We start from the raw sequence: 17,703 nt of genomic DNA on the forward strand, positions 1-17,703 counted from the left end.
AAACAGGAATCATGTTTCAGAAAACAGGAACCATATTTTAAAACAGGGATCAGGTTTCAGAAAACAGGAACTATATTTTGAAAACAAGAATCTGGTTTCTGAAACAGGAACCATGTTTCGGAAATAGCAACCATCTTTTAAAAACAGAAGCAATTTCTAAAAACAGAAGCAATTTCCAAAAATAGGCACCATGTTTCAAAAACAGGAACCATGTTTCAAAAACAAGAACCATGTTTCAAAAACAGGAACCATGTTTCAAAAACAGAACCATGTTTCAAAAACAGGAACCATGTTTCAAAAACAAGAACCATGTTTAAAAAACAAGAACCATGTTTCAAAAACAGGAACCATGTTTCAAAAACAAGAACCATGTTTAAAAAACAGGAACCGTGTTTCAAAAACAGGAACCATGTTTTCACAAACAGGAATCTGTTTTATAAAACAGGAACCATGTGTTCACAAACAGGAATCTGTTTTATAAAACAAACATGTTTATACAAGGTTTTAAATGCATCAAAGAGAGAAAATATAGTTAAATATTTTCATGTCTGGTTTCATATGAAGCATTCTTGGTAAACGAGACAAAAATTAAACAGTCTAAATGTCTGGATACCTGAATGCCTTGATAACAATTCAGATATCCAGATATCCAGATATCCATATATCCATTTATTCAGATATTCAAATATCAAGATATCCAGATATTCAGACATACAGATATCCATATATTCAGATATTTAGATATTTAGATATCCAGATATCCATATATTCAGACATTCAGATATCCTAATGTCCAGATAGCCAAATATTCAGATATCCATATATTCAGATATTCGGATATTCAGATATTCAGATATCTAAATATCTACTTTTAGAATCTACGTGGTTTAACAAAATTCCGGAAAAAATATAGCATTCATGCATGCCAGGCTGTCCTGCATTTCGTTAGCTTACTTAGACATGCCAAAGGTCTTCTTTGACATGCCGGGAAGCAGCTTCGACATGCAAAATTGTATTTTGACCGGGATAATATTATCTTCGGTCTAATTACTTCAGATCAGGAGACAATATATACAAAACAATTTAACCAACTTGTATAAAAATATAAAAACAAGATCCCAACAATATTTAGGGATTAGTCTAAAAAATATACACCCCTGGGATTATGAAAACATGAGGCGGACTAGCTGGTTTATAAACTCTTGAGAACTGGAGTCGAGAGAAGAACATTTTCTTCCCATTAGTTTAAACTTACACAAATTAATCATATGTTTAACATTCAAGGTTTTTGCAAAAACAGTTTGGAACGGTTTCCAGATAATGTTGGAAAATGGTTGAAGATGATTTATGAATAATCTCATTATTTCCTACGGTTTCTATGGTTTGCGGGGAAGGAATTGCTATTGTTCACAAAGAAGCGTGGATTGTTTGAAGGTTTCTGACCCGCAACATTCAGAATCTAAAGATTATAACTAAATCCTGACGCTTTTCCTCCGACATTGAAATTGACGCTTACGCTTGAATGTCCACCGATATTCTTGTAGTTGCCGAAGAATTCTTGAGCTTCTTGATTCCTGACATCACGCTGGTTTTCAGATTCAACATCTTCATCTTCAAACAGTTCAATATCATCAGCTGGAGCTATACTCTGTGTACTACTAGCATCTAGGGTGGAGGGGATAGGGTTCACAAGCTCCTCTGGAGATGCGTCCCTCTCTTTTTGTACTTTAGCTCCGAAGGACGGATCTTGATCCGGGTCCTGGTAGTAGATGTAGTAGAGCTCGTCATTATCGATGCTAGGATTCTGAACGTATACGGATCCGGATGAAACCTCCTCAGCTAGGTTTGATGCTACCCCCGTGTTCTGATACTGACCTGGAGCCGGAGCTTCCTGGTACTGGGGTTGTGGTTCCTCCTGGGGTAAATTGTACCCGGAGTCTTCTCCGATTGAAAATGAAACATACTGCTCCTCTTCTGATGGCTGATTGTCTGCTGTGATCAGAGATATAATTGGGAACTGTTCTTCTCCGAATGAGCTTGGATCGTAGCTGTTAGAAGGAGCAGGAGTGTAGGCGGGAATGAAAACAGGTGCCTTAGTTGGTTCAGATGAAGGAGTGTTATACTTAGACAAGGAAATCTTGTTGCTGGCTTTAGGTGCCTCGTAGGGAGGAGGGACAGCAGGAGAACTATACTGTCCGGAGACAGGTTTAGGAGCAGGGGGAGAGTACTGAGGAGCAGGAGCAGGAGCACTGTACTGTGGAGCAGGAGCACTGTACTGTGGAGCAGGAGCAGCAGCTGCAGCAGGAGCGTTGTATTGAGGAGCAGGAGCAGGAGAGTTGTACTGAGTAGCAGCAGCAGGAGCGCTGTATTGAGGTGCAAGAGCTGGGGCATTGTACTTTGGAGCAGGAGCACTGTATTGAGGGGCAGGAGCCGGAGCGCTGTACTGTCTAGTTGATGATGAAGCACTATATTGGGGCGCCGGAGCTGGAGCGCTATATTGAGGAGCGGGGGCGCTGTACTGAGGAGCAGGAGAGTTATATTGAGAACTTGGAACAATATCAGCTGTCGAAGGTATATAAGGAACAGCAGGAACAGGAGCTCCGTAGCTGCTTGGAACCACTATTGGAGCAGGAGACACATACGTGGTGAGAACAGGAGCAGAAGAAGATACTGGTCCACTGTAGCTTGAACTAGAGGAGGAGGATAAAGAACTGATAACAATAGGTTCAGGAGCAGGTTCGGAGTATATAGCAGAGGAGATGAGATCATCTGTGTTTGCTAGCGGAGCATTAGCAATAGCATCATCTAGAGTAACAACATCAGATACATAACTTGAGACCGGAGCAGAGGGACGTTTCTCGTCAAATCCAATAGGAGTCCAACCTGAGTAATCCAGCTTCTGGTCATAACCTGGGTTCCGGGTAGGTTGATTGGATACAGCAGGATATCTAGGTTTAGATTTATACGGTCTCTGATTTGTGTGTGGTTTAGTTGGATAAGAAGGTTTGGTTGGATAAGAGGGTTTGGAAGGATAGGGTTTCTTAGGGTAGCTTGGTTTTCCATGTGCGACAGGAATATTGTTTCCATGAGTTTTACCACCAGGGGGAGAATACTTCTGACCACCTCCATAGGACTTAACCTGACGTCCGGGAGGTCTAGCTTGGTTCGAAGGGTATGGAGCTCGGTGGGTTGGTTGTTTTCTCCCTCCTCCCAGAATACCGAAGAATGCCTCAGACTGTACCTCCGCTACCACCAGGAGAGACACAACCAAGACCTGAAAATATTAATCTTATCAATTAGTGTGTGAGGACGGGTCGTAACAAACTATTTCCGGTAAATGGTTTACTAGAACTTCGCTACTATTGTTTGCGGTGTCAAACCCTAAATCAAACCTTCTCCGTTAATATCCTTGGTGTGTAACTAGAACAACAGTAAACTAGACCAATTCTAAAACCCCATTAAAAAACACTTTAAAATACAGTTTAGTTGCAGACAGAGCTCGGAGCTGGGTTAAGGATGGGTTGAGGGAGAGAGGGTTGGACTGGAGATATAATGAAACCTTCAATACTATACTATTATCTGCACTTACCTACCTTTTATATATATTTAACATTCTTAAAAATAATAAACTTTTGTTTATCGTGAAAAGTAGAATATTTCTGCTAATATTTCGATTATTGCAACATCAAGAGTATATATGAAAACGTAATTATGAGTTTTACAAAAATGAATGCAGTTTGATATTTAAGAACAATTCCTCCCAGTATGAAGTGCTGAAGAATACATTGTTTAGGGGATCATACAGGGGAATTAGGTTCAATAAAATCTAAGGTTGGGACGTATGAAGTACACATTTTTCTCCTGGTTGCAGGATGAAGAGGCTGTACCAGATCTCTTTATATTTTGTTTGCTCCGGGTTTAAGCCAGATAGGGGAAGATGTAAGATATATAAATATATATATATATATATATATATTTACTCCTGGTGTCAGGATTGAAGGAAGAATAGTGATTAAGGTTGAGGATGTAGGTTTGCATAATACCCGGAGGCATTTAATTGTAATCTTGGAGTTGAATACTCAGACTAGGAAGGAAATGATTTTTCTTTATCGTTTGTTCAGCCAACCTTAGTCTGGATTATGAGGAGGGAGGGGGGGGGGGTAGCCAATCTTAGTATGGATTATGAGAAGGGTGGGGGGGAGGGTTTAATTTGGAGGTAGTAAAGTAAGGGTTAAGCATACAAATTACGAAACAGTGATAATACATAACTATGAAGAAAAAATGAATCAATTCCCATTATGATCCTTTATATACATTACACCTGTTCTTTACACTCACTTTTTCCTTCCTTATATGTCTACATCTCAGGGGATATCAAATCATACCCCATCCCCCCTCCTTAGTTTGATATAAGATATAATTAACCATTTAGTCGGACGATTTATCAAGTTTAAGCTTCGTAACTGATTTCATGCAGGCTAGATATTTCAAGTCTCTCCGAGATGCCAATTAACCCAATATATGGACTGACAATGGGCGGTAGGTTTAATGTATATTTTAGGGGGGACATATTTTAGTATAAAAACCTATGTAGATTAATATCTGTCTCGTATTGTTTTGCATTTGAGATTAAATCATCCAAACAATGAATGATGATTTCTCAAAATAGGTTTTTACTGCTGAACAAGTCGGACCAAAATATTCGCTGATTAATTCAGAATTGCCGATATCCGATATCGGTTTTAGCGCTCAACTAGATACTGTAAACTAAAGGATTTGACCGTCAACAAAATAGTAATGAAAGTTGATTTAAGAATTGAAAATATCGACACGTACAACCATAGCTATAGAGAGAAATTCCGCTCTGAGTTTTTGTGTTCAGACCTACTACTGTAGGAGAGAGAAGGGTGGAAAATAAAATCCCAGTAAAAAGTGCTGAAAATGTTGGCATTTTAATTGTTTTTTCGGACACGGGACTTCTACACGATTCTACCACAAATACTATTATACACAATACAACATTATATTACAATGCACGCACTTAAACACCTTCTCTTTTTAAAAATTCATATCTAACTCCACATACTTGTATCTTCCTTACTTAATTTAAGACCATTCAAGCAAATTTTCTTCAGTTTAGTTTACGACCAAAATTAAGTATATTTTAAAGGTTTTTTGAAAGATAACTTTAGATTAGAATCCTGTTTTTTTTATTTTGTTCTGACAAATTGTATTTTAATGTACGTGTATCCGCAGATTCTAAAAAGAATGAAACGCTCAGTAAAAAACATCAATTTCTCTCTATATACATTAGCCTAAAGGAACTGATTTCTTGCCTCCAAATTTAATATTCCTATAGCAACCTTAGCTACAGGGTTACCCACAAAGAATGAGACTTCAGAGACGACTGTGCGGATTTTTTCAGACTTTGTTCTTACATTCAAGGTTCAATGCAACTTTAATTTGATCAAATTTTTTGCCAACTCATTAAATATGCCATTAGAAGTGTATATTTGAGAATAAATTTTCATATCGTTGTATTTAAAGGGTTTTCAGTCATCAATAAACCCTCATTCTTTGCGGGTAAATTTCCTGACTAAGATAAAAGTTCCTTTTTTATCTTTCTTATCATTCTCATAATATGCTTTACTTCATACAGTTGTAGAATGTAGTGTAAAATGTACTATATTGTATACTGTATACTGTATACTGTACTATAGTGTATACTGTACTATAGTGTATACTGTATACTGTATACTGTACTATAGTGTATAGTGTATACTGTATACTGTATACTGTACTATAGTGTATACTGTATACTGTATACTGTATACTGTATAGTGTATAGTGTATAGTGTATAGTGTATAGTGTATAGAGTATACTGTATACTGTATACTGTATACTGTACTATAGTGTATACTGTATACTGTATACTGTATACTGTACTATAGTGTATACTGTATACTGTATACTGTATACTGTATAGTGTATAGTGTATAGTGTATAGTGTATTCTGTATACTGTATACTGTATACTGTATACTGTATACTGTATACTGTATACTGTATACTGTATACTGTATACTATTATAAATCCTTGATTTTCAACCAACAGAATAAATTATAATTGTGAAATTCAAGAATAATATTCCACCCTATCCATAGTTATCTTTCCATCCTTCTATCATTCTATCCTTCTATCCTTTTATCCTTTAATCCTTTTATCCTTCTATCCTTCTATCCTTCTATCCTTCTATCCTTCTATCCTTCTATCCTTCTATCCTTCTATACTTCTATCCTTCTATCCTTCTATTCTTCTATCCTTCTATCCTTCTATCCTTCTATTCTTATCATTCTATCCTTTTATCCTTCTATCCTTCTATCCTTTTATCCTTTTATCCTTCTATCCTTCTATCCTTCTATCCTTCTATCCACCTATCCTTCTATCCTTCTATCCTTCTATACTTCTATCCTTCTATCCTTCTATTCTTCTATCCTTTTATCCGTCTATCCTTCTATTCTTATCATTCTATTTTTCAATTCTGATTTTTCCTTTTCTGTATAGTTGTATTTCCGTTTGCCTTTTGAGTCAAAATAACTGAGTCTTTGGCACAAACTCAACCAAATGTTGTAGAACTTAGATATTTTAAACTGTTGGATCAAATAATCTAAGATTAAAATATCAAAGGTTTACAACATCTAAATGCAAAGAAATATAAGAATAAGAAAATTTGAGTTTGTGGCAAAGACTCAAATCCTTTGTTAATATTTTTTTGTAAGTTTTGCGCTTAATAAATTTCAAAATTGTCTTCAATTTTGAAATTTTGGAAATTTCCCACAAATATTATAATTCCATATATTTCGCAGGCCCCCCCCCCCCCTCCTCCATTCTCAAACGTTTAAAAACTTGACGCTTTATTCATTCATGAATATTTGAGAAGACTCTAAGGCTAGCAGGACCCACCTGGGAGTTTCCTTCCTAACACTTAGCCTACTCTGTCTGTATTACAAGGTTGAATGAAGATGTCTTAATTAGGTAGAAGTAGTTCTCCCTCCTGCTGGGTTCCTGGGATCCGTCTGTAGTTTCTGGCACACGGAGCAATCCCAGGATCCGTCCCTCACATATACTAATATTCAACATGTTGGACATCTAGAGAGAAGAAAACTGAACACATACCTGTCTACATCATTCAGACAAATTACAGGACTGCAGGGGCGGAGTTACAGAGAAATAACAGGATTGGTTTAGCAGAAGAATCAAACTCAACTCTTCAAAACCTCAGACCAATCAATTCCACTTGAGAAAAAATTAAAAAATACATTTTGCAGATTGTAGAAATAAATTCCATGAACTTATCTCATCATAATCTCTCTCTTCAGGACAGACCATCTTTCGATTTCCAGAGAAAAATTTGAAAAAATTCCTGTTATGATGCACCCGTCCTTGTAATAAAAGGGTGAGCTCCAACAGGTCGAAATGACCTGGAGAAGGGATGGAATGTGAGAAGACTGAACCTTCTGTCGAATGGTATTTTAACAACTCAGGACAGGTCGTCTTGTGACTCATTCACAAAATCTTGGACCGGGATAGAATATCAAAATGTGGAAACTTGTCCGTAAAAATATCTTATTCTCATAAGATCTGTAAGTTTTCAGGGTTTGGACCTAAATAGGTTTGGTTGAGGGGGGGAAGGATGATCCCTGCATGAGTGTGTGTAGAGATGACCCTGACCCGGGCTAAAATCATAGTTACAGGGAACACTTCTTAGTGGGGGATATATGGGGTTTCCTGAAGAATAGGAATTCTAATTAGGATTTAATGATATTTTTTGCCTCTGAAGGAGGAGAATTTCTCACTTATGACTCAGTGTGGTATTTTTTGCAATTATTATGATAATCAATTTAAATGATTGTATGGAAAAACAAATTGAAGAATTTCTGCGTATTAACCCGGACTGTTTTTCTTCGTTAAGTTGAAAGAGTGGGTTAGAAAAATGTAGTTTGCACTTTGGTTTGACCTTAAATAAGGCAGAAAATTGTTTATAATTCTCTAAACCATATTTTTATAAAGCAGGTTTATGTTATGAGTAAAATCAAGAATCTCTAGGTTGGGTGAAGAAGGTGGAGGTGTGAAACATACCAAACCTTCGGAATCTGTGCTAATAATAGAACCCGGAGTCAAGATAGAACCTGAGATACGCGGGGTAAATACAGGGTTAGAGGTTTACGTATCTCCTACATATATTATACAAACTTCAATACAAGTAAATAGATACAGGAGCTACTACTGTAGCTCAGTGTAGCACTGCAGAAGTATAGCAGTGCAACAATGTAGCTGTCAAAGTGCAGTGCACCAGCAATGCCTAACTGTAGCTTGTGCAGTGCAGTTGTAGTAAAGCGCAGTGCTTTAATGCAAAAGTGTAGATAGTGCAGTGCAGTTCTACAATGCAACAGTGTATATAGTGCAGTGCAGTGCTGAAATAAAACTGTGTAGAAAGTGCAGTGCAGTGCTTAAGTGCTACAGTGTATATAGTGAAGTGCAGTGCTGCAATCCAACAGTAAAGATAGTGGAGTGCAGTGCTGCAATGAAACAGTGTAATTAGTGCATTGCAAAGCTGCAATGCAACATTGTAGATTGTAAAGTGCAGTGCTGCAGTGCAACGATGTGACTAGTGCAGCCAGTGAAGTGCAGCACTGCAGCAATGTATTCGTGCAGTATATCTGTGTAAAAATACAGAACATTGAAGCAATCTAGCAGTTTATTAGTTGTAGCAATACAGAACAGTGTAGCAACCTAGAAGTTTATTATTTGTAGGAACTATTTGTATTCTCATGAATATATTCATATTAATGCATTTCCTGATAAAATCTTAACATAGCTGTAGAACATCAAAAGGGTTGAGGGCCTCTAAGTTGGGGTTTGAATGCTCTGCGTCTGTACAAAATTCGTTCTTCGTTAAAATTGTTCGTTAACTTGATCAGCTGACATAAATACATATATCAATGGAATATACATGTTAAAAGCTCTATTTGATTTCTAGAGTATGCATTGATAATGCAATCACTGACACATGTCATATCCTTGCCTGGATATCAATGCAGGATATATAGAAGACAAGCATATTACGAGTATATGCCTATATAAGCAAGCAGAATATGCAATGTAAACATTGAGAGTTAAGTAAATATTTGGTATTGGTTATAGGTTCATATATGCATGCAGGAAGTCCAAAGAAAAATGGGAATTAAGCGTAAAATATAAAAAGTTGTAATCACGCTAATTCTTGGATTTTCAAAATATTGCTTGTAAACATTTAATTCATTCAAAGACAATTTACAAGTCTTTTTTTCATGAGGACACCTGTATGGTGTGCACTATGCATGTGTTTGCATTCTCAAGAATAAACTCATTTGCTTATTTTCTTCAATTCTCACCGGTATGGTAATCAAAACATAGGAGACACGCCCAACCTACAAGATACACCACGCCCACCCACATACTCTAGGAATACACGTTATCACTCAAAAGAAAAGAAAAAGCGAGATACGGTGGTCGGCGATAATATGAATACAATGAAGACGACCTTACTATTTAAGTTTTGATTTAAAACAAGCTTTTTTTCAAATTACAAGTTTACTAGTAAGCTAAGAGAAGCTGTAAACTGACAGCTCCTTTCTGTATCAATGTTTATGTGCATCTATGATGTTTAAAAGCTTGGTGGAAATCAAAATTGAAATCGAAAGTCGTCTTCATTGTATTGGTATATACGACAATGACTGTATAAAGTAGATTTTTAATATTTTTAAACACTGCAATCACTCGATAAAACGCTAGTAGCAAAAACTTTACATATTATCATAATATTATGTTTAAACTTTAGAATAAATTATAAATTGTCTTTGCTTGGATTTATAATGAAATATGTGGTGTAAATATAAATTCACGTTTCCCAAAAATCGTTTACGGCACTGTGATGATAATGATACAATGTGTACATAAGTATTGTCGTCTTTGAATGTTCTAATAGCTTTTTTTTTGAACATGTTTGCACTGAATATATAATGAGCCTGGAGTACTAAATATATAATGAGCCTGGAGTACTAAATATATAATGAGCCTGGAGTACTAAATATATAATGAGCCTGGAGTACTAAATATATACTGAGCCTGGAATACTAAATATATAATGAGCCTGGAGTACTCAATATATAATGAGCCTGGAGTACTAAATATATAATGAGCCTGGAGTACTAAATATATAATGAGCCTGGAGTACTAAATATATAATGAGCCTGGAATACTAAATATATAATGAGCCTGGAATACTAAATATATAATGATCCTGGAGTACTAAATATATAATGAGCCTGGAATACTAAATATATAATGATCCTGGAGTACAAAATGTATAATGAGCCTGGAGTTCTTAATATATAATGAGCCTGGAGTACTAAATATATAATGAGCCTGGAGCACTAATATATAATGAGCCTGGAGTTCTAAATACATAATGAGCCTGGAGTACTAAATGTATATTGAGCCTGGAGTATTAAATATATAATGAGCCTGGAGTACTAATTATATAATGAGCCTGGATTACTAAATATATATTGAGCCTGGAGTACTAAATATATAATGAGCCTGGAGTACTAAATGTATAATGAGCCTGGAGTTCTAAATATATAATGATCCTGGAGTAAAAAATGTATAACGAGCCTGGAGTGCTAAATATATAATGAGCCTGGAGTACTAAATATATAATGAGCCTGGAGTACTAAATATATAATGAGCCTGGAGTTATAAATATATAATGATCCTGGAGTACTAAATATATAATGAGCCTGGAGCACTAATATGTAATGAGCCTGGAGTTCTAAATATATAATGAGCCTGGAGTACTAAATGTATAATGAGTTTGGAGCACTAAATATATAATGATCCTGGGGTACTAAAATGGATCTAAATGTTAAGGAAATAAAAGCGTAAATATGGAGTTCTCTCTCATGATTGTAAAACAATAAATTATTGAAATATAAAACCAATAAAATCTCAATATATTTTTTTACATTAACAGTAAATGTATGTAATTGCTAATAATACTGCCAATTGTTCCAAATACTGAGGTTTGATGAAGGATTGTATGATAAGAATGAGAAGAATGAGAAGAATGCAAACTAGAAACGGAAATAAAGAATTCGACCTTTGTGTCTACTAATCTGGTTAATTCGACAATATGCAATGTACAATGTTTTGTGATTCAAACACTGTTTTGACGTGGAACTGGTTTAATCAGATAAACCTTGTTTATATCTGTAGGCTTCGGATATACCTAATCCTAAGCTGAAATTTTATCATGAAGGGATAGATCTATACATATCAAAACCTGTAGCGATAGCTGATATAAACTGAAACCTGCAGGGATAGCTGATATAAACTGAAACCTGTAGGGATAGCTGATTTAAACTGAAACCTGTAGGGATAGCTGAAATAACCAAACCTGTAGGGATAGCTGATATTAACCGAAACCTGTAGGGATAACTGATATAAACCAAACCTGTAGGGATAGCTGATATAAACCAAACCTGTAGGGATAGCTGATATAAACCGAACCAAACCTGTAGGGATAGCTGATATTAACCGAAACCTGTAGGGATAACTGATATAAACCAAACCTGTAGGGATAGCTGACATTAACCGAAACCTGTAGAGATAACTGATATAAACCGAAACCTAAAGGATAGCTGATATAAACCGAAACCTCTAGGGATAGCTGATAAAAACCGTAACCTGTTGGGATAACTGATATAAACCGAAACCTGTTGGAATAACTGATATGAACAGAATCCTGTAGGGATAGCTGATATTAACCGAAACCTGTATTGATAACTGATATAAACCGAAACCTATAGGGATAGCTAATATAAACCGAAACCTGTAGGGATAGCTGATATAAACCGAAACCTCTGTATTGAAAGCTGATATAAACCTGTAGGGATAGATCAATACAAACCAAAATCTACAGCAGACATAAATCTAAACGAGATTTATTTCGCACGCTAGATATGTACATTTTATTTGTTTGTTTAAATCTTGAATTGTATGATAAAGAATCCTGCCTACCCTGTAAACTGTAAAGATTGTTGTGAAACTTCCAACGTTTCCTGTCACAATACATTTGCATTCCCACACAACCAAGGCAACAAGAAAATTTTCGATTAACAATTTTTCATAAATAATCTTCTGGTTTTACAGTTGTAAAGCAAACTGGTGGATTTATTGCGTCGTCTTCCTTGAAGATTATCCTTTATGATTTTAGGTTCTGCTCGTGACAAGCTTGGAATACAAACGGAAGGGCTAAATTACTCTAAACTACCGGATAGGATGTGTACAGTGTAAATTTCAAGAGTTCTACTTAGTCCCCATATATCTTGAGTCAAGACATAGTTTCTATTCAGAACAATTTGTTTAAAAATCCATCAAGTGAGTGGATTCTCGACTTCAAAGAATGATGGAAAAATCTGGGAAAAGTTTGTTTCTCTGAATATAATTGTTTCTGTCTTTTTACTTGACGTTTCACTCAACGAGTTAAATAGCATACAATTATATGTCAAACTCATTACAATCAAATAAAACAAACTCAGGGCACGGTTTAAGGAGCTTGGGAGGGTTAGGGGGGTTGTCTTTAAATATAAATGTAGAGAAGTGTAAAAAGAGGATTTATAAACGTAGGAAAAGGATATAGAAGTATTAATGAAAGTGATATGAAGCATATTAAATAGCAAGGAGAGTGATTGGAGTGGTTTTGAAAGAATTGAAGTAAACATGAGGGGGGAATAATAATGTAAGATTTAAGATAGTTTTAAAGTTAAAACTGAACAATTTCAATAATTTTATGTTCTGTTATGACAACAATATAGAAACCGTAATTATATATAATTATTTTTGTATTTATTCTTAAAGGTCATTTTGCTAATTATGAATTATTGTTCAGATTTTTTGCAAAATACGTGACAATTTGTGTCTCGGTTGCTCAGTTCCTTTAATATTCGACAACAAGGCCGGGGTTTAAGAACATCTGAAGAAACACAAATAATGCATTTTGCTAATTAAAGGAATCTAATTACGATATTAATCTTTACTAACGGATAACATCTGAATTTATTCGTTTTTAATTTCCTTACAACAAAAAGTTATTTCATGACGTATTTCCAAAGTACACTCTTCGAATGATATCTAACAAAATCTGAAAATCAATTTTCCGCCATTGAATCCCATGAAACGGTCAAACAATAAAATCCTTTGGTCTTGGTTTTCAGTTTTAAGATATAAAGGCATTCTTTCAAGGTCAGATCTTAGCTCAAGTTCTTGATACTCCCCCCTCCTCCCCAAACCCCAATCAGCTCCCTTTTTTCACGCCCCCCCCCCCTTCTTTCATGCTATACCCCCTACCCCTGCTCTACACATTTAATATTACGGTTTAATTATAAACCATTTTAGCAACAAAACCTTAGATTTAGATTAGAGACCTCCCGGTCTTCATAATATCTAGTTTATTAATCAATATTTCCGCAATATCTTCTTCCTTGTTCTTCGTTCTACATGTTCTACATGTTCTACATATTCTACATGTTCTACATGTTCTACATGTTCTACAAGTTCTACAAGTTCTACAAGTTCTACATGTTCTACATGTTCTACATTTTCTATAAGTTCTACGTGTTCTACATGTTCTACATGTTCTGCATGTTCTACATGTTCTACATGTTCTACATGTTCTACATGTTCTACATGTTCTACATGTTCTACATGTTCTACATGTTCTACATGTTCTACATGTTCTACATGTTCTACATGTTCTACATGTTCTACATGTTCTACATGTTCTACATGTTCTACATGTTCTACATGTTCTACATGTTCTACATGTTCTACATGTTCTACATGTTCTACATGTTCTACATGTTCTACATGTTCTACNCCTGCTGAATCCTGCTGAATTCTACTGAATCCTGCTGAATCCTATTGAATCCTGCTGATTCCTGCTGAATCCTACTGAATCCTGCTGAGTCCTACTGAATCCTGCTGAATCCTACAAAATCCTGCTGAATCCAACTGAATCCTACTGAATCCTGCTGAATCCTACTGAATCCTGCTGAATCCTACTGAATCCTACTGAATTCTGCTGAGTCCTACTGAATCCTACTGAATCCTGCTGAATTCTGCTGAATCCTGCTGAATCCTACTGAATCCTACTGAATCCTGGTGTAACCGTAGAACTCTTCTGTTCACAAATTGACTGAAAATGATTTGACAAAAAATAGGCGTAAAATACAAGGCATAATTTTTTGAGAAGATTGGAAACAATTTTTCGGTGTAAATTATTACGAAATAAAATATTTTGATGAATGATAAAATTAATAGCGTATCATTCCTTGAAAGAAAATACGTTCTTTTGATAGCATTTTATTCCACGGCCTCTATTTGTATTTATCTCTATATATCTATATCTCTATATCTTTATAACTCTATATCTGTATATCTGTATATCTGTATATCTGTATATCTTTATAACTCTATATCTGTATATCTGTATATCTGTATATCTGTATATCTGTATATCTGTATATCTGTATATCTGTATATCTCTATATCTCGTTATCTCTATATCTCTATATCTCTATACCTCTATCTCTATATCTCTATATCTCTATATCTCTATGTGACTGAACACACCCTAATCCTAGGATCCGATCACCAGATAAAGATATTAAATTACAATAGTTTGATTCATCGCCCGTCAACAGAATTCATTATATTAGGAAAACTAATGAATTCCAATCAAATAAACGTTGGGATGGATCCACCATTATCTTGTTCTATCAGAGGCAAAAACATAATAATATTGATAACTAATAATATTTTCATAATATGAATATGATGTCCAAAAATTCGTTAAAAACGAGAGCTAGATAGTTAATATATTATAAATAATTAAATATTATAAGAATATTATAAAAGATCTAAGGGACTGTAAAGTGTAGAGAAAGATGAAAAAAGACAAAAAAAAGGGTGTGAGATAAATAGGAGTAAACATAATAATGGAACTACAGAGAAAAGGTGAAAAGAAAGAAAAGGAGAGGGAAAGGAGTAAGGGTATGATAGGAGGGAGTGAAAAGCAGAAAGGAATATGGGCTGGTTAGACGGTGGGAAGGAAAGGAGATAGGGAAAGGAGTAAGGGTATGATAGGAGGGAGTGAAAAGCAGAAAGGAATAAGGGCTGGTTAGAATCCTATTCCGCCTGATGCCTACTTCACCTAATAGCTACTCCACATAATACCTATTCCACCTAATACCTACTCCACCTAATACCTATTCCACCTAATGCCTATTCCACCTAATACCTTCTACATCTAATACCTATTCCACCTAATACACACATAATGCCTACTCCACCTAAGGCCTATTCCACCTAATACCTACTCCACCTAATGCCTATTCCACCTAATACCTACTCCAACTAATGCCTATTTCACCTAATACCTTCTCCATCTAATACCTACTCCACCTAATGCCTTTTCCACCTAATACCTACTCCACCTAATACCTACTCCACCTTATACCTACTCTACCTAATACCTACTCCACATAATGCCTATTTCACCTAATACGTACTTCACGTTCACCTAATGCCTATTCCACCTAATACACACCTAATTCCTACTCCACCTAATGCCTATTCCACATAATACCTACTCCACCTAATGCTTACTCCATTTAATACCTACTCCACCTAATGTCTACTTTAAAAAATACTCAGTTTTTTACAAAAGCACAACGTAGTAAAAATCCAGCCTAAAAAGTAAGCAAACCAGCCAAACAATTGTTTGAACGAAATGACCTAAATGTTTGCGAAGTAACTGAACACTTGTCTAAACTCAATGTTCTTAACCTAACATGTTAGAAGGGTTGAAAAGATATAGGGATCTGAAAACTAGAGTTTGAGTTTAAGGTTCGAGTGTGCAGTTCCTTTATTTATATTTGAGAGAGATAAATTCAATAATACAAATGTGACGTTGAACTGGGTTAGAATGTTTTAATGCGTAATAATTAATGAAAAACAAACGTAACTTCATTAAGAAATTAAGGAACAAATCACTTTTCATAAACTCTGATCATTTTCTCTGTGCCTTTTATATGCCAAACTATGAAGTTTGATATATCAAATGGCCTAAGTGTGAAACATCTAAGGTAAACCTTATCAGGTTCCAAAATTATAAGGATTAGAAAATGACAGTGATCAGTTCCTTTGATTTTTGTTCTATAAAAGGAAGGGTTGGAACAGTTTCTATAATGCATAAAACCATAGGATATACGGATACCTACTATCTATATATTTATCCAGCACGTGAAGGTAATAGAATATAGTATTTACAATTTAGATGTAATCTATTGATGTTCAGTGATCTATCTGTGTACTTATATACTAATCTATTGATCTATCTCTGTTCTTAACATACCTCACTAACTATTCAGACTAACGTTCATCACTTTAAACTTAAACACTATTTATTCAAGAAATCTAATACCGTCATATTAAAACTAAGTGAACCAAAAGATTTAAATCTATAATCTTTGCTAAGCTGGAGTTTAAATTTCTAAAAAACAGATTTAATGTGATTACGCTGGGCATACATGTGCCGTTAAGGTCTCCTGTTTTCTTGAACCACGATTAGAAAATTTCGTGGATTTTCTGGAATTTACAACAAAATCTCTTAATGGAGTACGCCGGATGGACATAAATATAAAGCAATTGGAATTGGTGTGACCTTGCCTAATCTACAACATACAGATTTCTGCAGGAATCATTTAATGCTTTACAACTATATACGGTTACAACTTTCAATTGGGCATAATTCATTCAGCCATGATAATTTATCCATTCACCAATAGAGCGGAGAAGAAACCCATGATCATATTCTCCATGTGCGATTATTAGCATCATCAATATTGCAAATTGCCCGTCCTACTCAGCTTGCGAAAAAATTGTCGCCGGAACTGCAAAATTTCTCAAGGACCGGAAAGAAACACACATTGAAGGATTTTCACTAATTTGTATGATATTAACTTTTAACTTAAACAAAGGCGAATTTAAATCTTAAAAAAAATAACTTGAAATAAAAATAAATGTACTTTATCAAGTCCCAAATATATATGGCTGCTTTTAATAATGTGTTAATGTCAGGGAAAAAATGCAAAAATGCTTACCGGAATTAAATTCATATTTTCGATTTTTCTTATTTTTTTCTTTTCACACTCGCGCAACAATTTGTTGCTGAACTTGAATCACGAGCTCCGTATGTGTGCGTGTACACAGGTCTAGGTTCGGACGAGAACTGAAACCCCAAGGATCGGAGTAAACTCATCCAGGAGCGGGAGCCAACACCAACACAGAACCCAACCACAACATCATCCAATCCTCGAGGAATGAATGGAGGGGGGAATCCTTCTTTATATCTTCTATCCATCCTTCTTCTTCATTTATCCTTCTTAATATCCTCTATCCAACCTTCTTCTTCATTTATCCTTCTTTATATCCTCTATTCTACCTTCTTCTTCATTTATCCTTCTTAATATCCTCTGTCCTACCTTCTTCTTCATTTATCCTTCTTAATATCTTCTATCCAACCTTCTTCTTTATTTATC

At 35.3% G+C, this 17,703-nt stretch overlaps 1 protein-coding gene across 1 annotated transcript; it reads right to left on the reverse strand.

The window, feature by feature from the left end:
* Positions 1-492: 492 nt before the first annotated feature.
* Positions 493-17,414, reverse strand: LOC111713630 (extensin-2). The gene is made up of 2 exons (XM_023488577.1): positions 17,266-17,414; positions 493-3,274 (listed from the first exon to the last, which is right to left on the reverse strand). The coding sequence occupies exons 1-2, from the start codon at positions 17,278-17,280 to the stop codon at positions 1,460-1,462; spliced, it is 1,830 nt and encodes a 609-aa protein (XP_023344345.1). The 5' UTR covers positions 17,281-17,414; the 3' UTR covers positions 493-1,459.
* Positions 17,415-17,703: the final 289 nt, after the last annotated feature.

Source organism: Eurytemora carolleeae, unplaced genomic scaffold (genome assembly GCF_000591075.1).
Source record: "Eurytemora carolleeae unplaced genomic scaffold, Eaff_2.0 scaffold19, whole genome shotgun sequence".
Lineage (NCBI taxonomy): Eukaryota > Metazoa > Arthropoda > Copepoda > Calanoida > Temoridae > Eurytemora > Eurytemora carolleeae.